This window comes from Solanum pennellii, chromosome 7, assembly GCF_001406875.1.
Source record: "Solanum pennellii chromosome 7, SPENNV200".
Lineage (NCBI taxonomy): Eukaryota > Viridiplantae > Streptophyta > Magnoliopsida > Solanales > Solanaceae > Solanum > Solanum pennellii.
The window spans coordinates 76,997,991-77,020,798 of record NC_028643.1 but is presented as its reverse complement, the minus strand read 5'-3'; the positions used below and the strand labels follow the sequence as shown (position 1 = coordinate 77,020,798).

General features: G+C 37.1%; 2 protein-coding genes and 1 non-coding gene across 10 annotated transcripts; 1 reads left to right on the top strand and 2 right to left on the bottom strand.

The window, feature by feature from the left end:
- The first annotated feature begins 1,508 nt into the window (after positions 1–1,508).
- On the top strand, positions 1,509–1,580 carry TRNAQ-CUG. Its single transcript has one exon. It is a non-coding gene; the product is annotated as a tRNA-Gln (tRNA).
- A 244-nt stretch (positions 1,581–1,824) lies between these two features.
- LOC107025932 (lysine-specific histone demethylase 1 homolog 2-like) lies at positions 1,825–7,017 on the bottom strand. 6 transcript variants are annotated; one of them, XM_015226731.2, is made up of 7 exons: positions 6,794–7,017; positions 4,924–6,578; positions 3,346–4,585; positions 3,156–3,252; positions 2,970–3,054; positions 2,581–2,770; positions 1,825–2,178 (listed from the first exon to the last, which is right to left on the bottom strand). In XM_015226731.2, exons 2-3 carry the CDS (start codon positions 6,467–6,469, stop codon positions 3,840–3,842), a joined length of 2,292 nt encoding a protein of 763 aa, XP_015082217.1. In that variant the 5' UTR covers positions 6,470–6,578; positions 6,794–7,017; the 3' UTR covers positions 1,825–2,178; positions 2,581–2,770; positions 2,970–3,054; positions 3,156–3,252; positions 3,346–3,839. The 6 variants fall into 6 exon arrangements, with proteins under 6 accessions (XP_015082217.1, XP_015082215.1, XP_027774517.1 ...); XM_015226729.2 differs by having other exon boundaries at positions 2,581–3,054; positions 3,346–3,477; positions 3,722–4,585; XM_027918716.1 differs by having other exon boundaries at positions 1,825–2,511; positions 2,581–3,054.
- LOC107025931 (trafficking protein particle complex II-specific subunit 130 homolog) lies at positions 1,825–21,980 on the bottom strand. Of its 3 annotated transcripts, none has more exons than XM_015226724.2 (21): positions 21,727–21,979; positions 20,674–20,903; positions 19,325–19,506; positions 18,484–18,667; positions 17,986–18,076; positions 16,478–16,638; positions 14,452–14,541; positions 14,050–14,211; positions 13,708–13,769; positions 13,468–13,558; positions 12,642–12,805; positions 11,708–11,906; positions 10,909–11,454; positions 10,605–10,817; positions 9,970–10,357; positions 9,779–9,875; positions 9,594–9,678; positions 9,029–9,218; positions 8,329–8,627; positions 7,837–7,927; positions 7,283–7,743 (listed from the first exon to the last, which is right to left on the bottom strand). In XM_015226724.2, the coding sequence occupies exons 1-21, from the start codon at positions 21,788–21,790 to the stop codon at positions 7,568–7,570; spliced, it is 3,765 nt and encodes a 1,254-aa protein (XP_015082210.1). In that variant the 5' UTR covers positions 21,791–21,979; the 3' UTR covers positions 7,283–7,567. The 3 variants fall into 3 exon arrangements, with proteins under 3 accessions (XP_015082212.1, XP_015082210.1, XP_015082211.1); XM_015226725.2 differs by having other exon boundaries at positions 8,329–8,624; XM_015226726.2 differs by lacking the exons at positions 7,283–7,743; positions 7,837–7,927; positions 8,329–8,627 and adding an exon at positions 1,825–2,511 and having other exon boundaries at positions 21,727–21,980.
- Between the last annotated feature and the right edge of the window lie 828 nt (positions 21,981–22,808).

The following is a 22,808-nucleotide window of genomic DNA, read 5'->3' as shown; positions in this document are numbered from 1 at the left end:
CAATGCTTTTGTTTGATAGATGTGTATATAAAATTTAAATTTGATTTTGATAATGGTAGAATAATAACTTCACACGTTAATAATTCGATTTTACATTTTATATATATTTAGTAAAATATACATAAGATTCAAACAAAATTTATAAAATTTTATTATATTCGCCCGTATCAAAATATACCAACTAAAACAACAAAAATGATGTTGATAGTAGGTTTGGTAGGATTACAAGGATTTGCTAACAAAAGTATTTCATGATTTAGGTGTTTCAACTACATTTCAATGTTTGTGCTTGCCATTGATGTTTGAAGCTATCATTATAAACAGATTTGGTTACTATAAATTGGAATATTAAATGGCCACCTAAATAATAAATATGTTGATTAAGATTTAAGACCAAACAATTTATGATATTTCTTTCTCTCCTAATTTTGTATCGTCCATTAATCAAAATGCCTATTTAATTCTAACTATAATATCCAAAAGTTTAAACACTCTAATCTAGCAATTAAATAGGCATGTGCTACGAATGACTTTTTCAGTCCTATGTCTTTTTAGGTGATAGAATATAAACAAATAAAATTTGAGATTTTCGCGAATGTTATAAGAAAGATAAATATCGACATGAAAGCAAGTATATTTTACAATGTTTCAACTATCAATATAATAGTTGATGGAGACCACATACCTTAATTTATTCCTTCTCTCCTGATTTGGTGTGATTTACATTAACACTTGCCAGAATATTTGGGTCCTTAAAACATGGTTAATGTTGGATTAGCAAACCTCTTTTGCTTTCAAAGTTCTCCCTGCTTTTCTCTTTCAAGTTTTCCTTTACGACAATAATAACAACGACATATCCAGGGTAATCACGTAAAAACTGTCTAGAGAGTGCATATCCAGGGCAGTGGTGGATCCACCTTAGAACCCTCTTCGGCCGAAATATATATATATATATTTATACATGGGTAAAATAATTTTTTATGTATATATAATAGATGTCGAATCTCCTTCGACTACTTCGTGGATCTACTTCTACAGATTTTGGACCCCCTTATTTAAAATTCTTACTTCGTCATTGATCCAGGGTAATCACGTAAAAATTATCTAGAGAGAGTGCATATCCAAGTTAATCACATGAAAAATCTCTAAAGAGAGTGTGTCTCCAGAGTAATCACATAAAAAATCTCTAAATAGAGTGCATATCCAAGGTAACCACATAAAAACTCTCCAAAGAGAGTGCTATATCTAGGGTAATCTCATAAAAAATCTGTAGAGAGAGCGTCGTAATCACATAAAATCTCTCTAGAGATTGCATATCTAAAGTAATCGCGTAAGTGTGTAGGTATACTACCTTACCTTTACAATGTTTCGTTCAAGAAGAAAATAATAAACTTTTATGACATGATAAATTCTAGATATACTTAATTTATGGTGTAAATCATACTTCTTGGTAGGGTTAGTACTTTTTAATTAGATTTATAAATATTGTTATCTTAAATTTACAACAAGGTCTCATGGTCTAGTGGTCAGGACATTGGACTCTGAATCCAGTAACCCGAGTTCAAATCTCGGTGGGACCTATTCTTTTTTCAAATTTTATATAAATAACAGAATGACCACTCAATAGTATTATTATTTTTTTTTTTTAAAGAAATATGATTCTCTATATTAATCGTGTAAACAATATCTAAGAGCCTATAAAAAGTTTCTCCAGTAAAAATTTAATTACGGTACATCAATCGATAATATACTACTAATTGAAATCATTTACATATCTGGAAGGCACAAGCATTTTAACAGGTTATTTACACAATAGACAAAAAATTATAGTATTACAGGGATGTTTTGAAACTTCAACTTATATTTGATTCTCATACAATGAAGTTGTGAAAGTAAAACATTACTCGATTAGAGATCTTTAGTACGCGAAAAGTGTTAAAATACATGATGAAGTTCCTCCTAACTCTATAACCTTTCTACTCTCCCTGTCCTACTTGTCGATCAGTTGAAGAAAACCAACGACAAAGCAAGGGTCAAGCACAGGTAGAGAGCTCTTGAAAATCAGACTCTGAGTCACTAGGTTCCTCAGCATTGGGGTCATGGCACCAGCAGCTCTATCTCCCAAAATACCAGATCTAATAGTTACGATGCTCTCGGGACACTGGATCTAAGTTTCTTCTAAGCAAACCACAAAAGGAAAAGGCTAGAGTGAAAACTAGTGTCATGAAATATCATAAGTTGCTTCTTAAAATAGTTCGATAAGTTTCAAGAATTAGAAAAAAATATGTAGCATGCATTTTCCTTCTCCATGTAATTCAAATTAATCCCTATCAACTGTCCACAAAGGAATATCCTTAGTGAACTCCAGTAGATATTTCCTCTTATTTTCTGTTTTCTGGTCGATGACTAATCAGAAGCATGCAGGGAAAAAATGCTGTCCAAGATTTCCCCAGTATTGCAGAAAGTGTAGTGGATGATATGCAGTAGTTGGGCTCCCTACTATTGGTATCACTACATAAAAGAGGACGAGAACTATTAACTGTCGAGTCTGTGACTAAGAAGGAAAGTAACAGGGTATACCTTCTATTGGTGCACTTGCCAGGCATACACTGAAGAGAATCTCAGCTCTAGATTTAGGAGAGATCACTAAGGGGAAGAAGCCAGAGATTGGCTTTTTATCACCATTTCTAGTGGGAGCAAAGTCATCTTGAAGATCAAGCCAAGAGTCATAGATGGTCAATGTAGATTGGACTTGTGATTGCAGTATCACCTAGACAAAGCAGGAAACAGTATCCATGCGAGAGTTACCATTAATGGAAGTCATGCAATTTCTCGACTCTGAAATGATGCAATTCCGTAAAACACAGAACTACAGACATCAGAGACAATTGTCTGCATTTCTGGCAACAGCGATCTCAACACAGAGGATGCACATTCAGAGGAGTCAGTGAAGTGGCAGAAAAGATTACCTGCAAAAGCAATTTTTTATCAGTGCTTTTGTCCGTAACTCGTGTACTTACAGAGAAGGGGTCAGTGAAGTGCACAGCAATTGTCCTGCAAAGAAGTTAGATTCCAGACTAGTCTTACTAACAAGAATATGCATAAAACTGTACCAAAAATTATAAGTATGAAACAAAAAAGTGAGGAAGGTTAACCTTTCAAATATTTGGTTCCGCGACACCCCAAATTCAAGTTTCAAAGCTATTGTTCTCAGTCCCTCCACTAGGTTCTATCTCTGTGGAACAACTGCACCTGATAGGTAAAACAGGTGTTTAGGAAGTGGAAAATCAGATTATAGAGCTGCAACTATGCTGTTTGAACCGCCACTAGTTTATTAATTATCACCTGCAGGAGCGCCTTTAAGAAGTTCATCACAGGTAGCACGCACAGGAATCCACAAAACAGAAGTTATGTTGCTTGCCCAATCAGGCAGCTCAATATTTCCATGAAAAGACATTTGCTTAACTTCGGGAGTAGCTGCAGAAGTGTAATCATCTTTAGAACCTTCAGAATGGTCAAACTCATCTATGTGCCCATTCATGTGCCTCTCAATTTCAATATTATGCGATCTTTTAATAGTCAACCCAGGACCAGTGTCTATGTGCAGAATTGCACCCTTAAGAGAGTAACTAATTGGCTTCAAAATTATTCCAACCCACTAAGGTTCATTCATCAATAAAGTAGATTAAACAGCAGCAGTAAGATCAACCAGAGACCTTACCAACAGCATAAAGTAGGAAGGTTTGAAACTACCAAAACAGATGCGAATTGCAAGTTCCTCAATATATACCCGCGAGCACCATAATACAATATGTTGAAGAAGGTTAGCTTATATATACTCAAGGTAACTGACTATTACTGTTGCCTGCCTTATGCTTGGCAGTACAGCTTTGACTCCTTTTTCTACCTTTTCGCGCATTAACAATTTTAGCAGACAAAGAATGGCCTTGAACTCCGAGTCCATTTGCTCCCACTAACTTCAACCCAAGTCCTTTAAGCAAATCCGACAATTTGCAATGGTTTCCCTCCTTCACCAACTGCAGTTCCCGTGCTTGCTCACGAGACACAACTGTATAAAGCTGCAGTGATGGATTTAATAAATGTTGAGGCATATTATCTGCCTCCTCTGTATTAAATTCGTTGTTGGATTTTCCAAAAGTAACTCTCATGAGTCCTAAAGATTTAGAATCACAAGTAAGGGGATCAAATACAAATAAGATCTTCCCGAATGCTAGATCTGGGTTTTTGAACAACTCTTCCAATACATCATTGCTTGGTCGAACATTCTTTGATACAGTTTTCCTAGGATTATTTAGCCTCGCTTTCATGGATTGGGAAATGTGTGAAGCTTCTCTTAAGCCACTCAAATAGGCTCCATGCATGGTGGCTGGATGTTGTCGAATCGTAGCCTCTCCAGCAAAAAACAACCGACCTCCAAGATTTTCTGCAAGTATGTCATAATCACTGCCAGATGACTGAACACGAACATGTGAATACGAGCCAAACGCAAAGGGATCACTTCCCCATTTTGTACATATGGATTGTATAGGATCAGGCACGCTTATTCCCTTTGGCTCATATATGCCTGTCAAAGTAGCCAGATGAAAATCAAAACCAGATTTCAGGTTCTTCCTCAAAGAACAAAAACAGGGAAAAAGAAAATTAAAAATCTATGTAGTCTTGTATAAATATGGATGATGTCCCCAGGGAGACTTCCTAGTGGTTGAATCATGGGAATAAAGTTGGAATCCCTACTACAACAAACGGTATGAACCCATTTTCTCCAGCCTTAATGAGCAGGATCACATGGGAAGCGTGTCAAGCTGGACAGGCTGATTGGTGGATTAGTCGAGGTGCGTGTAAGTTGACCTGGACACCACCCTAGAAAAAATATAAAGATACAAAAATAAAGATGGATGATACCTTTGAGAATGTTCATAACTCGATTAATTAGAGTGGACGGCTCTGTGCTTTCAAAAAGTTGAGCAGCATCACCAGCAACAAGTGCAATAAGTACTGGACCCCCAGAAACAGTATGGTAACTGTAAAATAAGAAGTACTCTCCTCGTCTATGGCTATAATTGTTGAGGCATCCGAACGTATCCAAGTCTTCGCCCCAAAAAACATGAGGGAATACCATAGCAACCTTATTCAGCAACCCAAATCCTAGCCTATCAATAGCTTCAAGCTTCTTCTCAGGTAACTCTGGTTCAAATCTAATTAATCTTCTTTTCAGTACCCCAAGAGGAACGGTACATAGGACCATGTCTGCCTGAAAAAGTTGGTCCCCAGCAATGACCTCAACTCCTTCATTTCCATACTTTATTGTCTGAACAGTCTTTCCATAGAATATAGGAACTCCTTTACATAATGCTCTGATCATACCCCAATTTCCACCAGCAAGAAAACAATGATCACCATCCATTTCATAAGGATCGTCCTGATCCCAGTAGGCAGCAGAGAGTTCCGAGAGGCATCCAGCATTTGCATACTCCAAGTTTGCAAAATGCCAATGCAGAAGTTGCTTCTCCTCTTTAGTTTTAGCCACACAATATAATCGTCTAAGTTTCTCCAAAACGGAGCCTAACGAGACATCATTAGCCAATCCACTTACGATTTTTCTCAGCTCAGTAACTTTGTCTAGTAGCTTATTGAAAATGAGCTCAACTCTGGAATCAACTACTGCATCAACAGGAGCTCCATCAGGCTTGTATAAAGGACACTTATCTCTAACCTTGTGAAGCGGAATGGAAAGTTGTCTAGCCAAAACACCCAAAGGATTCGCATGGATACCAGTTATAACACTGCCACCAAGATCCACAGCAGCAAACTTTCCCTTCCATCCCATTTTCTCAGTATAAACTCTCCCTCCAGGTCGGTTCCTACCTTCAAGGATACTTACCTTGAATCCAAACGACATCAGTTGCCTCGCTGCTGCCAAACCAGCGAGTCCAGCACCAACAATAATTACAGACCCTTCACTAGGTTCCTCAGGAAGATTAGATACAAATGACGGTGAAACCCCGAAATTTATATACCCATTACTCAAAAGAAAATCATATGCTATGGCCACCAATTGTTCATACTCAACACTTACAGTTTCCCTTATCCTTCCTTTGTTCAGCCAAATATGCACATTCTCCCTCCATTTTGCAAGAATATGGTTTCTCACAACGATGTAATCGTTTTGCTCTTTCCCATCGAATTCACTTACAACTCCAGCTTTTATTTCTTCTTCAAGAAGATCATCGATTGGGAAGCCCAAAGAAAGAGCAATCAAGGCCTCCTTTTCAGTTTCTTTCTCCAAATCTTTTTTCGTTCTAATCTTCTTACCCACCGAACCACCCAACTGCTCATCTATGAAATTATCCATCAAATTCTCATCATAATTCCTAGAAGCTATCCTCTTTCTCACAGGTCTCTTTGAGATTAAACCCCCTGAATTTTGGATTTCCATTTTTCTTTTCATTTTCTCTACAAATTGGTATTTCTACAATGATGTTACACTGAACTCGCCCTAATTACACCCTGAATTCACTTAAAAATTCCAAGTCTCGGCAATATGGTAACAATTCAATCTGCATAAAGTAAAACAAAATTATTTTCCAGAAAAACTGAAACTTGATATTAAAATTGATCACAGAAAGCTAGAAAAAAATGTAACATTCAGATTAGAATTTCGATTTGTATACGTAAAAGGAGTGACAAAATACTTCTACCTCAATTTCAAATTTCGAATAATATCACGGGAATTAGGAATTAGGGTTTATAATACACGAGAAAGAAAACTTACAATTTCATGCCAGTGGAGATCTGAAAGTGTTCCGGGAAGCAAAGAATTCACGGTGGAAAGGTTTACTCCGGCAACATTTGAAAAATCAATTCAGGGGAATTAGGGTCCGAATTTCGAATTGGGCTGGACTGCTTAAAATCTGTTGGGCCGAAGCTGGGTAAAGGTATCGCATGTGTATACTCCATATATCACTTCGTAAGTTTAGAGAGGTTGCCTAAAAACGTCCTTCTATTATCAACATTTTCTTTGTCATATGCAATTCATTTTTATATTTTAAATAATTTTCCATGAGTTTTTCAAAGATCCAGGCCTGCGCCGGCTAAAGGTAAAGTTTCGAGAGACGAAGATCACCTATATATACGAAATTAGACTATTATATTTGATTCTCGTACGATGAAGTTGTGAAAGTTGGTCAATTAGTGATCTTCAATATGATGAAGACTGAAAAATCATCTAAGCTCAACCAAAAGGATCAACAAGGAGCACAAAAACAACCAACAAAATATATGCCAATAATCACTTAAAACTCTTCAATTCATTCATCTCCCCCGACTACTAATGTTCCGTTTACAAATAATTTCTCTCTCAGAATCTCATCTATTGTACAAGCAAAACTGTTCTCTGTACATTAAGTCTACATCTTTGACACTAAAAAAACTCGCTTCCTTTAGAAAAGAATACATATTGTACAAGCACTGGTAGACTCAAGTTAAACCATCCATGTGAAGCTCATCATGCTTTTAATGAGAAAGGAGGAAAGGATGACCAAAGGTTTCAGGGTGGTATGCAGAAAGAAGAACTTAAAGCTGGAGGGAAGACGCACACCAAATGTGGACTAGGAGGATTGCAACAAATATTGGCCTTATCAACATTTGGCAATCCCAATTGAGGAGGACGAACGTATCCAGCAACCAGTGGCAAGCATAATACTGAAATAGTTATTCTCGATCCTGTCACAGTACACAACAAGTATGAGTACCCGCAGAGCACACAGTAATACAAGTTGAAAGTCAAAACAATGAAACAAAATGACTTGAAGAAACCTTGTTCTGTAGAGAGTATAACATGTCCCCTTTTCCTCCCAGCAATCATCCAGTGATCTGAATTTGCATGGACCTCGTATAGAACATCATCCTTGCAAGAGAAACAAAAAAGTAGGCACTTGTCATCTAAAGGAAGTCTTTTGTCCCATTTTGACATATATGGTATTACAAGTTAGTTTTACATGATGTGAAAAATTTACAAGAATAACCAGATCAAAAAAGATATACATGTGCAGCAGCAGCCAAGACTCGATTATGAATTTTACATAACTTCCTATGTTTCACAATTTCAATAGAAAATAATAAGCTTCCTGACGAGTCTAAAGTAGATGACGAGAAACTCGAATCCAGTAAGTTACCCAGATGATTGATTAGAAGGAGAAAGGAAAATTCAACAGTAAAAACAGCTCCGCACTAATGAAAAGTTGAGAAAGGATCGAAAAACTTTGTTACAGAAATTGCCAAAGAGGATTGCAGATCATCAGTACTTACATTGTTTTCAGAAGCTGCATTTTCCTCCAAACTCTTTAACCTTTCAACTCTCCATCTCATGCTAACAAGCTGTCCTACTTGAAGATCAGTTGAAGAAAGAGGTAGAAAACCGACTGCAAAGCAAGGGTCAAGCACAGGTCTCTGTAAAAGAAGAGAACTCTTGAAAATCAGACTCTGAGTCGATCCATCATGTCCACTTGGTTCATCAGCATTGGGGTCATGGGCACCAGCAGCTCTATTTCCCAAAATACCAAATCTAATATTTAAAATGCTCTCAGGACACTGGATCTCAGCTTCTTCTAAGCAAACCACAAAAGGAAAAGGAAAGAGTGAAAACTAGTGTCATGAAATATCATAAGTTGCTATTTAAAATAGTTCGATATGTTTCAAGAATTCGAAAAAGGTATGTAGCATGCATTTTCCTCCCCCATGTAATTCAAATTAATCCCTATCAACTGTCCACAAAGAAATATCCTTAGTAGACTCCAGAAGATATTTCCTCTTATTTTCTGCTTTTGGTCGATAGCTAATCAGAAGCATGCAGGGAAAAAAATGTTGTCCAAGATTTCCCCAGTATTGCAGAAAGTGAAGTGGATGATATGCAATAATTAGGCTCCCTACAATCGTATCAGTACATAACAGAGGACAAACTATTGACTGTCGAGTCTGTGACTAAGAGGGAAAATATAACAGGGCATACCTTCTATTGGTGCACTTGCCAGGCATACACTGAAGAGAATCCCAGCTCTAGATTTCGGAGAGATCACTAAGGGGAAGAATCCAGATATTGGCTTTTTATCACCATTTCCAGTGTGAGCAAAGCCTTCTTGAAGATCAAGCCAAGAGTCATAGATGGTCAATGTAGCTTGGACTTGTGATTGCAGTATCACCTAGACAAAGTAGGAAACAGTAACAATGAGAGTTAGCATTAATGAAAGTCATCAATTTCTCGACTCTGAAATGACACAATTCCGTAAACCACAGAACTACAGACATCAGAGACAACCGTCTGCATTTCTGGCAACAGCGATCCCGACACAAAGGATGCAAATTCAGATGGCTTCTTGCATCTCCTATGACTTTTCTTCTCTTTAAGTCACTTATTTTTCTTCTCTATTTCTATTACATAATCCTGACATCCAAAATACTTATAAATAACCAACTAATCAACAGAGAAAATGACTTCTCTAGCCTGTAACTGCTCACCCCCACGCCCCATCCACCCAAAAAGTCACCACCAAACATTAGTGGCAGAAAAAGATTACCTGCAAAAGCAATTTTCCATCAGCGCTTTTGTCCGTAACTCGTGTACTTACAGAGAAGGGGTCAGTGAAGTGCACAGCAATTGTCCTGCAAAGAAGTTAGATTCCAGACTAGTCTTACTAACAAGAATATGCATAAAAATGTGCCAAAAATTAGAAGTATGAAATGAAAAGTGGGGAAGGTTAACCTTTCAAATATTTGGTTCCGTGACACCCCAAATTCAAGTTTCAAAGCTATTGTTCTCAGTCCCTCCACTAGGTTCTGTCTCTGCGGAGCAACTGCACCTGATAGGTAAAACAGGTGTTTAGGAAGTGAAATAACAGATTTATGGAGCTGTGACTATGCTGTTTAAACCACCACTAGTTTATTAATCATCACCTGCAGGAGCACCTTTAGGAAGTTCATCACTGGTTGCACGCACAGGAATCCACAAAACAGAAGTTATGTTGCTTGCCCAATCAGGCAGCTCAATATTTCCATCATGAAGAGACATTTGTTTAACTTCGGGAGTAGCTGCGGAACTGTCATCATCTTTAGAACCTTCAGAATGGTCTAACTCATCTGTGCGCCCAATTACGTGCCTCTCAATTTCAATATTATGAGATTTTTCAATAGTCAACCCAGGACCAGTGTCTATGTGCAGAATTGCACCCTTGAGAGAGTAACTAATTGGCTTCACAATTATTCCAACCCACTGAGGTTCATTCATCAATAAAGCAGATGAAACAGCAGCAGTAAGATCAACCAGAGACCTTGGCTTGAACACCTTTCAAAAAAGTTCAAGAAATATAGAAGGCCTTTCAGATAATCATTTTGAGAAAGATCATTTTTCTTTTTGAGAAAGATTTCAGATAATCATTCTGTATAATAAATTGTAGAGCATTAGCATACAAAAGAATCAATAAGAATATTTGAGGATAGAAACGAAGGATGGCACTCTTCCTTTTGGAATACACATCCCAGCCTTCACAATTCATTTTTTCGTCTCTCCACTTATATAAAAGATCCTTTACCTTTAAGATTGGCCTTGTTGGTTTCTCATAACTCATAAAATCATCACTATCTGCAGGAGCACCCTTTGAAAAGCTGTGAGATCTAAAACTTAGTAAACCAATTTTCCCTGTAAGAACCCCCAAAACATAAGAACCGGGTCTCTGCGGAGGTAAATTGATCATGATTGTATTCCTTCCAGGCTTTAATATCGTCTCACCGGATCTTTTTATTGCCTGAGAAAAAAGCTCATAAAAGCTTATTGCACTAGAAGATGCAGTTTCTAAAAACTACTTGAGGAGATGCGATAGAGAGTAAACAGAATACCTTAATACCCTCATCGGTATTAGTTGTGGCTGTGAGAGTTAGACTAAGTGATTCTAGAGTAATGTCATCAGGAAATCCACTCCATACAACGACGGAGAGTGTACCAGGATCTCCATCACAAAGCTGCAGTGGTGGTCCAGGATTGCCAGAAAATGTTATCAGTGAGGACACATCTAGAGGCACGGTGTTCTCCATCTCACTATGAGCAAGACGAACCACTTCAGACTGAAATGCTTGACGTTCCTTGCTGGAGAACAATCCTTTATCCAATGAGAGCAATCTTACACATGAAGATAGATAGCCAGCTTGATCACCAAGTTCCTTTTGGCACTCAGCTAAATTGGGAAGGACCTCAGCTAAAAGATTCTGCCATCCTTCACCAGAATAAAGAGCACAAACCTTTTCATACAATTTTGCAGCAAGATCATAATTTCTGTTTTTATGGAACACGGCTGCAATTTCACCATCAAGTACAACTCCATGCCTCTTCCACCATGAACGATGATAGTTGTTGGCAGCTCCTTTTGACAGCTCCAGGTATTTTTGCTGAGATTAAAACTGATTAGAATTGCATAAAGAATGAAGAATATAAAACAAAACATGACTCTACATAAATACAAAGGATTATCTGCTGCTGAATAATGCATGTCAAGGTGTCCAATTCACAAGCAATTAAATAAAATATATGCAGAACTCCAATTAGTGGTATCATGCCTATTCACAAGTAGTATACAGAACTGTATTCCAAGAACCATTACTATTCAAAGGTACGCATATAGCCCTGAGAGAAGATAGGAACCTCAAATTCCTGGACAGAAGACAATGATTTCCACAGTTCTGCATCAGAAATTGTACTCCGCAAAGCATGTTCAGCAGCAACACAAATTTCTGAAAGCCTCAAAGGTCGGCTCATTGAGTTCTCAAAGTTTCCAGGAGAAGAGTTAGTTCTTGACATTGATATCGACTGTGATTTTGCTGGTGAAGACGTTGAACCTGAGCTGTCAGCAGATGACGACAAGGTAAGAGCTCAGCCTTTGAGGTTACAACAGAACTTATGAAAATGTGAAGCCTCTTGGGGAAACTAACACCAATGTTCTAATCTAATTTTAGATTTTTTACTATATGGCTTCAGGAAAACATCCTTTAGTCAAAAGAGTAGTAAGAAATAGATGAAAATGACACGAGACATCCCTTTTTATGTGCCCTGCTTTCTCTTAATGATTTTCTAAGGAGATAATTCTTGGACTAAAAGAATATTTTACACTCATGTAAGCCATAGTCTTTGTCCATGCATCCATCTAATTACACCTTGAAGGGGCCCTTGAGCAATCAACTAAAACAGTCTATCTAGCTTTATAACCTCCAGTAATTCACTTAAATTGGCACAGGCATGTTTATAAGTAGCATTATTGTTCACCTTACTGATTGTTCCAACAATGTGTTGTTGTTTATGAAAAAACAGCAACTTTCAATTGCACAATAGTGATAAGTGAAGCCGAAACGTATTGAGTCAAGAATGTAAATAGGAGTTGTAAGCTTGTCGCTCCCTATACAAGTAATATAGGAAATTATCAAACTTCTTACACGAGAAAGTATCGAACTTCTAAAATTCCCAAAACATGGCAACTGATAATCTAAAAACAGCCCAATCACCCAACCTTTGCCTTGTTAAGTATGGATGCACTTAATTAAAAAATACAAATAAAGCATTCATCTTAATCAATCTTCATTACCCATCAATTGCATTTGGATGTCCATCAAACATTTCAAACACATTCCCAGCTGAAATAGAAGCTCTTTTCCGATTTGCTTCTCGCAAAAGTACAGATGGTTCTAGAGGCAAAGGCTTCCTCTGAATACCAAAATGCTTAACCCGCAGACTTTCTTCAAACATCATCTGCAAAGAAAATGTGGCCAATGGTTTCAAAAGGCATTTCAATTGTAAACATAAATGCAAATAATGTCAAAAGCGGATATTGGGCCCATTATTGCTGGCTTAAGCAGACCTTTAAATTTGAAAAGTGCCAAGGATGGCATGATTAATATGGGGCGCAGGTATGCAAGAGAAACTCAAATGTTAGTCAGTCTATTGTAAAAGTATTCACCTTGCCAATGGCACCATTAACTTATATTGGAGGTCAGAACATGGAAATTTTATCTCTTCTACTTGCAGCTCAAGTAATATTAGCTATTTGGGTACATCAACGTTTTGTCAAACCTCTGCTTTTTTAGTTGTTTAATATATGTCAGTGGGTTGCCTATATGCAACATATTCCTTCGTAAGTTTTTCTCTTATCCTACAGGATGATTCCTAACTGATCTTTCAAAAGTCTGAAGGTTGATGAGAAAGGAAGAATTTTACTTTACAAACCACATGCCCTTTCATACGCATCTACTCATTAACTTTAGCAATCACCAATCTTAAAATTTTCAGCTAGGTAATTGCTCTAGGAGAAAATCAGTTCTTCTCGTGCATTCTCCACACCCCAAAAGAATGGTATGCTTTTAGATGGGCATGTCTTTCTGGTTTATCTTCAATGACCAGGAGTAAAAACACACCTTTTCTTTCACAAGCACCTCAGATGAAGCATCGGGAGGAAGAGAAGGCCAAACCCCTGGCTTAGGCCAAGGCAGCATGCTAAGTGAAGCACTGCAAAAACAAATGAAATATACATGAGCTTTCAGTAAATTAAACAGCCTTTATTGTATGACTAGGATTACTCTACTGTAAGATAGTTGGTTCAGAAAAATGCCCCAATACAAGAAAAGGGTGTTGTCAAGAGCAAACAGTGCGAGTACCTGTTCACAGGACTTCTTTCAATATGTAATCCATAACCAATTAAATATGCCAGCCGCATGAACTGCCAGAACCATAACAAGCTTCAACGGAAGGCAGAGAGTAATTTTTTATAAATAAAAGCTAAAGGAACAAAAATGGAATCCAGAATCAAAATTATTTGAAAATTTGAGCAAAATGACAGCCCTATAAGCTAAATACACGTGAGCAGCATTTCAAAACTCATCAGAAAACAAATTACTCTGAACAACAGAAGCATTTCAAAATCATCAGAACAACAAATTACTCTTAAGGTTAGTCTTCAGAGAACATCAGATGATACTTCTTAGTATAGATTAGTTTACCTTAGTACGACATAAAGAATAAAGGTCCCCCTGAACACGGTAAAACTCTTTTTCAATGTCAGGAGCCACTTGTCCATCTTTGTATTGAGAAGCAGTTGCAGTGATTAAAGCCAAGGAAGCGGTTATAACCCATACTTCACGCGTGCAGAAGGGCAATTTACTCTGAACAACAGAACCACATATGAAAAATCAATTTATCAACTACACCTCAATCCCAATAGATAGACCAATAAGAATCATTAAAATAAACATTCCACTCCATTTGGACTGTACGGGAAATTAAGTTGCCTTTTAAAGCAAATGATTGAATGAAAACTTAAAAAGAGAATATAAAATAACAAAAAAGGATTCAATCCTCATAGACAATAGAAAGGATGAAGCAGGTAAAAGAGAACTCATTACCTCATGAAGGGCCAATGCCTTTGAGAAGCTAATAATAAATGAATGCCCCCTTGATGCTACTTCAAATGGTCGAGTCAGCTTAAAGAGAAGCTGCAGGTATTAATGGAAAAATAAATCTTGAGTAACCATCATCAGAAAAATGCTTAAGATCATTTAAGTGCTCAAATGGTCGGATCAGCTTAAAGAGAAGCTGCAGGTATTAATGGAAAAATAAATCTCGAGTAAACATCATCAAAATAATGCTTAAGATAATTTAAGTGCTAGGAGAAGTGATCATCTATATTATTCCCTTTCAAATGTTTTTTATTGTTTGTAAGAGTGGAGGAGGAGGTGTGGGCATACTAGGAGACTATGTTGGTCGGACTCCTCAAAAATGTCACTGGGTGCGCATCGGATCCTCCAAAAGTAGTGCATCTTTTAAGGAACCGATATTGGTGCAGCTGCAAATTTGAAGAGTCTGAGTAACATATCTAGGAGAGATAAAATTAGGAAGGAAGATATCTAGGACAACGTAGGAATGACCTCTGTGGCAGATAAAATGAGAGAAGTGACACTGAGATGATTTAGGCGTGTGAAGAGGAACAGTGTAGATGCCTCAGTGAGGAGGTGTGAGAGGTTGGCAAGGGCGGGCATCATGGGAGGCAGAGGCAGGCTGAAGAAGTGTTTGGGGGAGGTGATTAGACAGGATATGACGCATCTTGAGCTTCCAGAGGACGTGATCTTAGATAAGAGGGTTTGAAGATCACGCATTAGAGTAGAAGGTCAGTTGACAGTCTAGTGTTCTTTCACTTTTCTGTGGAATAGGATTAGTGGTAGAACTTGGACCTTCTGCATTTAAACAGAACTTGGACCTTCTTTTCAAAGGTACAGATGAAAAATGATGACATCCAAGAATTGATGGTACCTCATATTCAGAACTTATTCTCATCAGATATCTGAGAAGTCCTATATTTTTCGAGCTACACACATTTACTAAATTAATATCAGGATCATGGCATTATTTTTTGAGAAAGTTAACATTCAGGATTATAGAAGGTTAGTAGGCAGTTGAGCGGTGTCTCGCTCTTCAGTGGGAATAGGCTTGGTGGTAGCCTAGAGCACCGTGTATGTTATCGTATTAACTTCTTCATGTAGTTTCTTGTTTTTTGATATTTGTTACCATATGATGATACTATTCCTTTTGTGTATTTTTTGTATTGCTTTCCATAGTAGTTACCATGTTTTTTTCTTCATCGTCATATTTCCTCGTTAATAACTATTTTGATTGATGCACTTGAGCCAAGGTTCTTCGAAAACAATCTCTCTACCTCCATGACTTGGAGGAAAGATTTGCATACACTAGACCCTCCCTAGACCCCACTTGTGAGATTACACTGGGCTTGTTGTTGTTTTCAACCACAAATAATCTGAATCTTTTCAGCAATAAAAACAGCAACATACACGTAGACTCTCGAAAAAACTAATTACTAGAAGAGGTTGCGAAAAAGAACTTGTTGTGCTCATCCAGTTAAAAGCCATTAAGGATCCTCAATATTACGATAGTTCTCATAGATCGTAGAGGAGGGCATTATATGGGTGGCACAATTCTTTTGCTGAATCTGACTCCATAGACAGCTTTATCATGTTATGGGACCACGGAAAAGTACAAGGTAGACCATTGAAGTAACAAAAGATCTTATAACAGATAAATCTATCCAAGATTGAAGTGATAAATTCCCTAGCAAGTTAATCAACTGAACTTCCTCCTCATTTTTAATGATCATCTTTGAGAATGCACATTATGCTAGAGTTACGAGTGCAACTATCACAGTGCCAAAAAGACCTACATGTTGGAGCATTACTAGAAATTACACTTGAGTTCCTTTCACCTTTTGCTGTGGGCAACTCTTTTGGCATGTCCCATAAGAGAAAGAAGGATGATGAATGCAAAGGAGCAGTGCAGTAATTTTCCTCCGACTGAATAAGAAAAGATTTATATCTTATCCAAAAACTAGCCTATTTTAATCATAGGTCTTGTCATACTTACATTTGATTGGCAGGCAAATAGATACTGCCTGAAGTCAAATTCCCTAAAAGAATCATCTTGAACAATCTGGTTAAGTGCTTTTTTTCCTGGGTTAAGCAATGCAGCCTGATCGTCGCCGCTGTCCATTCCTCCAAAGTCCCTCTGTTTCCCAGTCATATTCACTAATCAATAGTGACATATAAAAATCGGGTCAGTTATCAGGTTTAGCATCTTCATAACCAGAACACAACAGACAATTTGAGCAAATCAAGTTAGCCTAAATAGTACACTGCAAAGCATAATAGATATCATCACAGAATTCACAGTGGTTTCTCATGTTACAATCAAGAAAGAAAAGCCATCAATGATCTCACGCCATCAAATTATATGGATTTAGCAATGTATTTTTCACGCCAAATTTTATAGTACAAAGTACTACTATAAATCAGAATGCTCATCAATCAAAAAAGTATTTACTGTCAAAAGAAGTGCTGGAATGGAATTGATTGTGATATATTAAGGTTTAGCTGCAAGCATCTTGGGTCCAATGACTTATGAAGAGCATTAGGAGTGTAGAACATAATGCAAATTCACATATACATAGGTTTGACAAATGCCATAGCCATAGAAATATAGAAAACCCTAAAGAGATATTTGAGGATTCCTAAATTATGGTATTTCTTATGGAAATAGAATCTCTTGATCAGGCAGCACTGGCGACGTCTCCGGCATAAATGCAAGGAGGATGTATAGCTAATATAGGATCTTGTGGAACAGGATTTTATTCCGCAAGCGGTTCAGTACAAACTAAGAAATTTCTAACAAAAGGTCGGAACTCGCTGATAGGGAAGGAGAGAAAAACAAAGCAATACCAAGAGCTCCGTCAATCTGTTGTTCATTGATAGACAAAGCTCTCTCTTTATCATCTATTGCCAGATGCAACATCCTTTTTCCTTCTCGCGAACCACAGGAGCAAAGCTCATTTTCCTTTCAGGGTGAAGCAGTGCATAAAAAGGGGCTGGCCCGTCAAAAGTCCGGTTCCTTTTATTTCAGACTTCTATGGAAAAAAGTATCTCTTTATGACTTCCCTATTGGAAGTAGGGGAAACAAGTCCCATCAGTGGCATATGAAGCTCATTGTCTACTCCACACCTTCCTCCCTCCACCCCTGTCCATTCCACCTACCGGCCCCACCACCGCTCCCCACCCCACCTCATCCCACCCACATAATGTTTTTCTGGATTCCATATACATGCTCTTGCACAATATTTCTTTGCTTACCAAACACTAGAAAATAAGTAAGAAAATCCACTCATTTTCCACAAAAGTATTTTCTAGGAGAACATTTTCCTTCATACCAAGAAACCTGGTAGCATAACAAGAAAGGAGGAAAACTAGTAAAGATGGCTAAGTAAAGAGGTCAACAGCAAACAAGAAAGGTGAGTATGTTTTCAGCAATAAATTTAAACAATTAACATTAATCCATCATGAAGATGAAGAGGAAAATAAAAAGAGTCAGCCATTAAGCACCTGTTTCCAAGTAGCAGAGTTCTAGCTCGTCATATTCACGTAATGCATCTTCATGGAGATGAGCAATCTCAAACATAAAAGCCAGACTCTCCTGTTAAATGAGAAAAAGTTGTTAGTGAAAGTCCAGAACATGGATCCTCTCGATAAAATCTAACTCTAAGCAAATAATGCAAATAGTTTGAGGCAACTCTACATAAGCATAATATAATCGCTTGGATAATCTAAAGCTAACCTACTAACTGATATAAAGCATAAAGCAAATTCATTACTACCGAGACGATCAAATGATCTTCAATAGAAGATATATCACACTAAAATGCCTTTCCAAACTGGAGTTATTATTTACTAATCTCTGAAATCACGTGCAGATTGTTAAACAAAGGAACTTTTCTATATTCGTGAATCCAGGCACAAGCATGATAGCATCTGACAATCCTGCTAATGATGAAGAAAAAATTTAGGATCACACTGAGAATATTGTTGTTGCGGTAGTATTACCTTCAAAATGAAGAAGTTACAGAAGTTCCACACAGGCATGAAACGCTGTTCACTGAGCTTTCGTATTTCTTCTTCATAAAACTGAATGCGCCTATCAAGTGTATTTCTGATGCATTCCATGATCTTGGCTTCCAAGTCGTCCCAGAAATTTGTATCAGGCCCATGAAAGTCTAGTTTGCAACATCTATACAAAGCATATATCCAAATAGGTTAGAGAGGGAACTTATTTGGGGAGTTGAGATCCAGGTTATTTGTAAAAGGAAGAACCAAAATATTGGCTGGGTAACACTTCTGTCTCCTCTCAAGGCAATTCAATCTCTCTGATTTCACGTAATTTTAACATGTTATTTAACCAAATGCTTTAACTGGATAACTACCATAGAGATGTGAAGAAAATACTAATGTAACTCAAGACAGATAACCGTAAAGAACACAAGCAGTGAAAGTTGACTGTATGGCAACCTGTTAAAGGAAAGGTAGCTTAGTGACAAAATCCATGAGAGGAAGAATGGTAATAATCTATTAGCCTTCTCATTAGAAACACTACATAACCGTCCTTCATGATGATTTTTAGAAAGTAGATGCACTAATGGTTTTTATTGACTGGAAGAAGTAAGAACTAAGATTGAGATGGGGTACATTTCTATACCTCTCACAAGATGCACTAATGGTTTCTGAAAAGTATATAAAATATTTTTCTGATATTTCCCATTTAGTCAACTTATTTGTAAAGAGAGAAAATTCAGGACTTGCAAAACAATTTTTGAGATGCATGGGTGGCACTGAATCAGCACACTTGTTAATTGCATCAGAACTCATACAATTTGTAGCAGGGGAACACCTTTCTCTCTTCTTGGAGCTAAAATCAACTTCAAGTTTAGCATATACTTTTTTTGCCATCTTGGTGGACTGATCATTGTGAGCTGCTGCTTTAGACACGAACACGATGAACCATTCCCGTTCATCATTTTGAACTATTAACTTGAGGCGTGGCTTGAGAATAGTTTTGAACTCATCAAGATCCTAACAAGGAAAAAGAATCATCAAGTTCTACAGTATACAAACAAAAAACTATCTTCAAAAGCAAAAGTAGAATAAATATTGGATGTTAATTAAGCAGTGTAAGCTAGAAGAGGCTGTCAAAAAAGAAACTTGAGTTATCAAAAATAAAACTCAAAGGACCATCAAAAGTTGGAAGCACCAAGGTGAAAGCATGTCAGGGTTGTTCCTTAACTGCCAATTATTCCCTCACTGAAGAGGCCAAAGATTTTTAGCAAAACTGGAACTTCTTGTCTACTTCAATTCCTTTTACAACAGATGAATGCTGAAATATAAGCAGCAACCTTAAATGTAAGATCATGTTATCTGCCGCCACTGTAGAAATATCCAAGAAAATGAGTTTGAATGGGTCACTACACTAACTCAGTTCATGGGTATAACCAAGTAGAGGCCTCCTCCTTACTAACTACACATTTAATTTGTCTGATTCTATTGTTTCCCTTGATATGCCCTACTTTCTTTGTTTTCTCCATACAGATGCAACTTGGCAAAAAATACCTCCATTTCAGCCACCAACCGTATATGAGTTAAGTCCTCTCGAAACAGGAATATAAACTAACAACGGTAGCTCCACTTGCCCCTTTAAGTTTTAATCATAATTTCCTGATTCCACTATTCAGTCTCTTGGTTCAAAGAATAAGTCCACGTAAATATGACAAGGGATACTTTTTTTTTTTATGAAGTAAATATGACAAGGGATACTTGAAAGTACTGAAAAGATATTGGGACAACTCTATCCACGAAGGTTTATGCCGATGGGATGAAATCATGTAGTGTTTTTTGTCTTCGTTATGATATGAACCTTAAGACCTCATGGTTCTCCCCTGATCATTATGTCACACCATTGGATGCATTATCATTTAAAATACTTGAAATGTATAATACAATTGCACAGATTAAGCTAAGTACATATTTTCTTTACTTATCCTTTTTTATAGGAAAGATAAGTCATGTTATTTTCTCTATAAAACATCTTTCACTGTTCAGTTGCAATACACACCATCATCTCTCCAAATTCTAAACAACTGCATCTTTTATAGTAACAACAACAACCCACTCAAGGCTATTATATATTGAACAGCAATGCCAAGATAGAAAATTCAACTTTAAAAAGTCAAGTATGCTTTCTACCTCACAAGAGACAAGAACCACAGTGGCGTATGGCTCTCGGAACCAAAATAATGATTGCTCTTGAGGAAATCGACTACGAAGTCTTGAATCTGTGGTCAATATGTATTCAGCTGGCAGTTCATCCACAAGCACAGGATTGCGGGTCTTGTTATTTAGAAAAGCTCTCTTGAATGGCAAATGGTCTTCAAACCCTTTCTTTACAAGAGGCCATAAATCACTGACATCTTCAACTGCAAAGTAATTTATTGGAAAAATGAAGTGGAGCAACTTACAAGATGATGCACAAAAAACAAAAAAAAAATTACAAGACTCACAAGTCATAGAAGCTCACAGAGCTCCAAATTAAGGTTTATACTCTAGAAGACCAGTAGAAGCAAAAAAGGGCACAAGATATTAGTAGTAACATATCTTCCCTTCAAAAGAAAAGGAGAGAGGTGACTTATTCAAGTACAGGTACCATATTTTGATAGAGTACAGACTTACGACCCATAGCTGTATCACATCATTCATATACATGCATTTCCAATCAACTACCACTCAATCACAAGCTAATTCCATTCTGCTATATAAATTCTCTTAATCCATTTAGCCAATTTCATTTCGATACTAAATAACTTGTCTTTTAAGGTAAACTGGGAGTTGTCTAAGACTAGATGTTCCCTAAATCTCACTCAACATGGAGTCTACCCTAAAAAACACTGGACCTAATATTAACTGTAACTACAAGACAATGCACTAATCCAAAACTACTTAGTATCACCAATTTAGATCCTTCCAATCCATTGTGTTCCGCTATTATCTAACTTTATATTAATTTCAATAGATTAATCAAGTTCTGCAATGTTGGCTATCTATATCTGACATATAACTAACTAGTAAGCATTTCAAAATGATCCAAAACTAGGAGACACTGATCCATCACGTTGCTGATATAGTTGAAACGGCAGTAGCCGGTGCTACCGCCAGTCATTGCAAAACAACAATTCAAATTACTACTACTACGATGAAGCTAGGGTTTGTATGAAATAGAAATGAGAGATAAGATTTGTTTACCGGCAATGACGACGTGATCGCAAGTAGTTTTAATACTTTGAAACTGAGCTAAGAAGTTCGCCATTACTGATCTGCAGAAAACATATGTGTTGAACTGAGATCGGCAACTCCCGGAGACGAAGATCCTCTTTACGATTCGTTTCTGATTGATAATTCAGGCGAACGGAACAAAAAAAACTAAAAAAAGGGCTAAAGTTGAGATTTCTGTGTGTCAGTGAAAATTTTAACTGCTCACTGAACACTGATTTGCTCTCCATCTTCCCATTTCCACTCTGTTTTTACCTTGTTTGGATAATATGGCTATTGTTTAAACTTTTTCCTCTACTCTTTTGGACAATGTGGCTATTCTTTAAACTTTTTCCTCCACTCTTTTTGTCAATTTGGTTATTGTTTAAACTTTTTCCTATATACTCTTTTGGACAATTTGGCTATTGTTTAAACTTTTTCCTCCACTCTTCTTTTGTATCCAATTTGGGACATTTGGCTAATAGTATAATTGGCTAAAATATGTAATGAATTTGAATGGCCTTTGATTTTCTAGTAATTAATAATGAATTGGATGAGTTGTTCATTGTAATTTTGAATGAACAAGGTTAAATGCTTTTATTGGATTACTAAGCTAGTAAAAACCAATTGTGTGTTTTTGGTACGAAGAATAATGTTTTTCCAATTTTTATTTGATTGGATTAATTTTTCTTAAAGTTAAGGAAAATAGTTTTTCTACATAAAGTATTGAAAAATATTTTTTAAAACTTTCTTTCAGTGTCACCAGTCACCACTCAACTCAAGTTTCAGATCCGATCTTGACCCATGACTCAACTCCCAAGTCCTAATTCTAAATAGGACCTACGACCTAAAAACCGACTCTTGCTTTATGTTCGCTAATTAAGATTTGACTCGCGACTCGAGACGTTGACCTTGACCTTGACCCAACCCGAGATCGACTCGAGATCCGACTTTTATCCTTGGCCTAGGATCCAATTTTGACTCTAGCCTAAGACCCAACTCTGACCTGACTTGAGACTCAAAGTCCTAACTCTCACCCTTGATTCCTGATTTTGACCCTAATTTAGGACTCAACT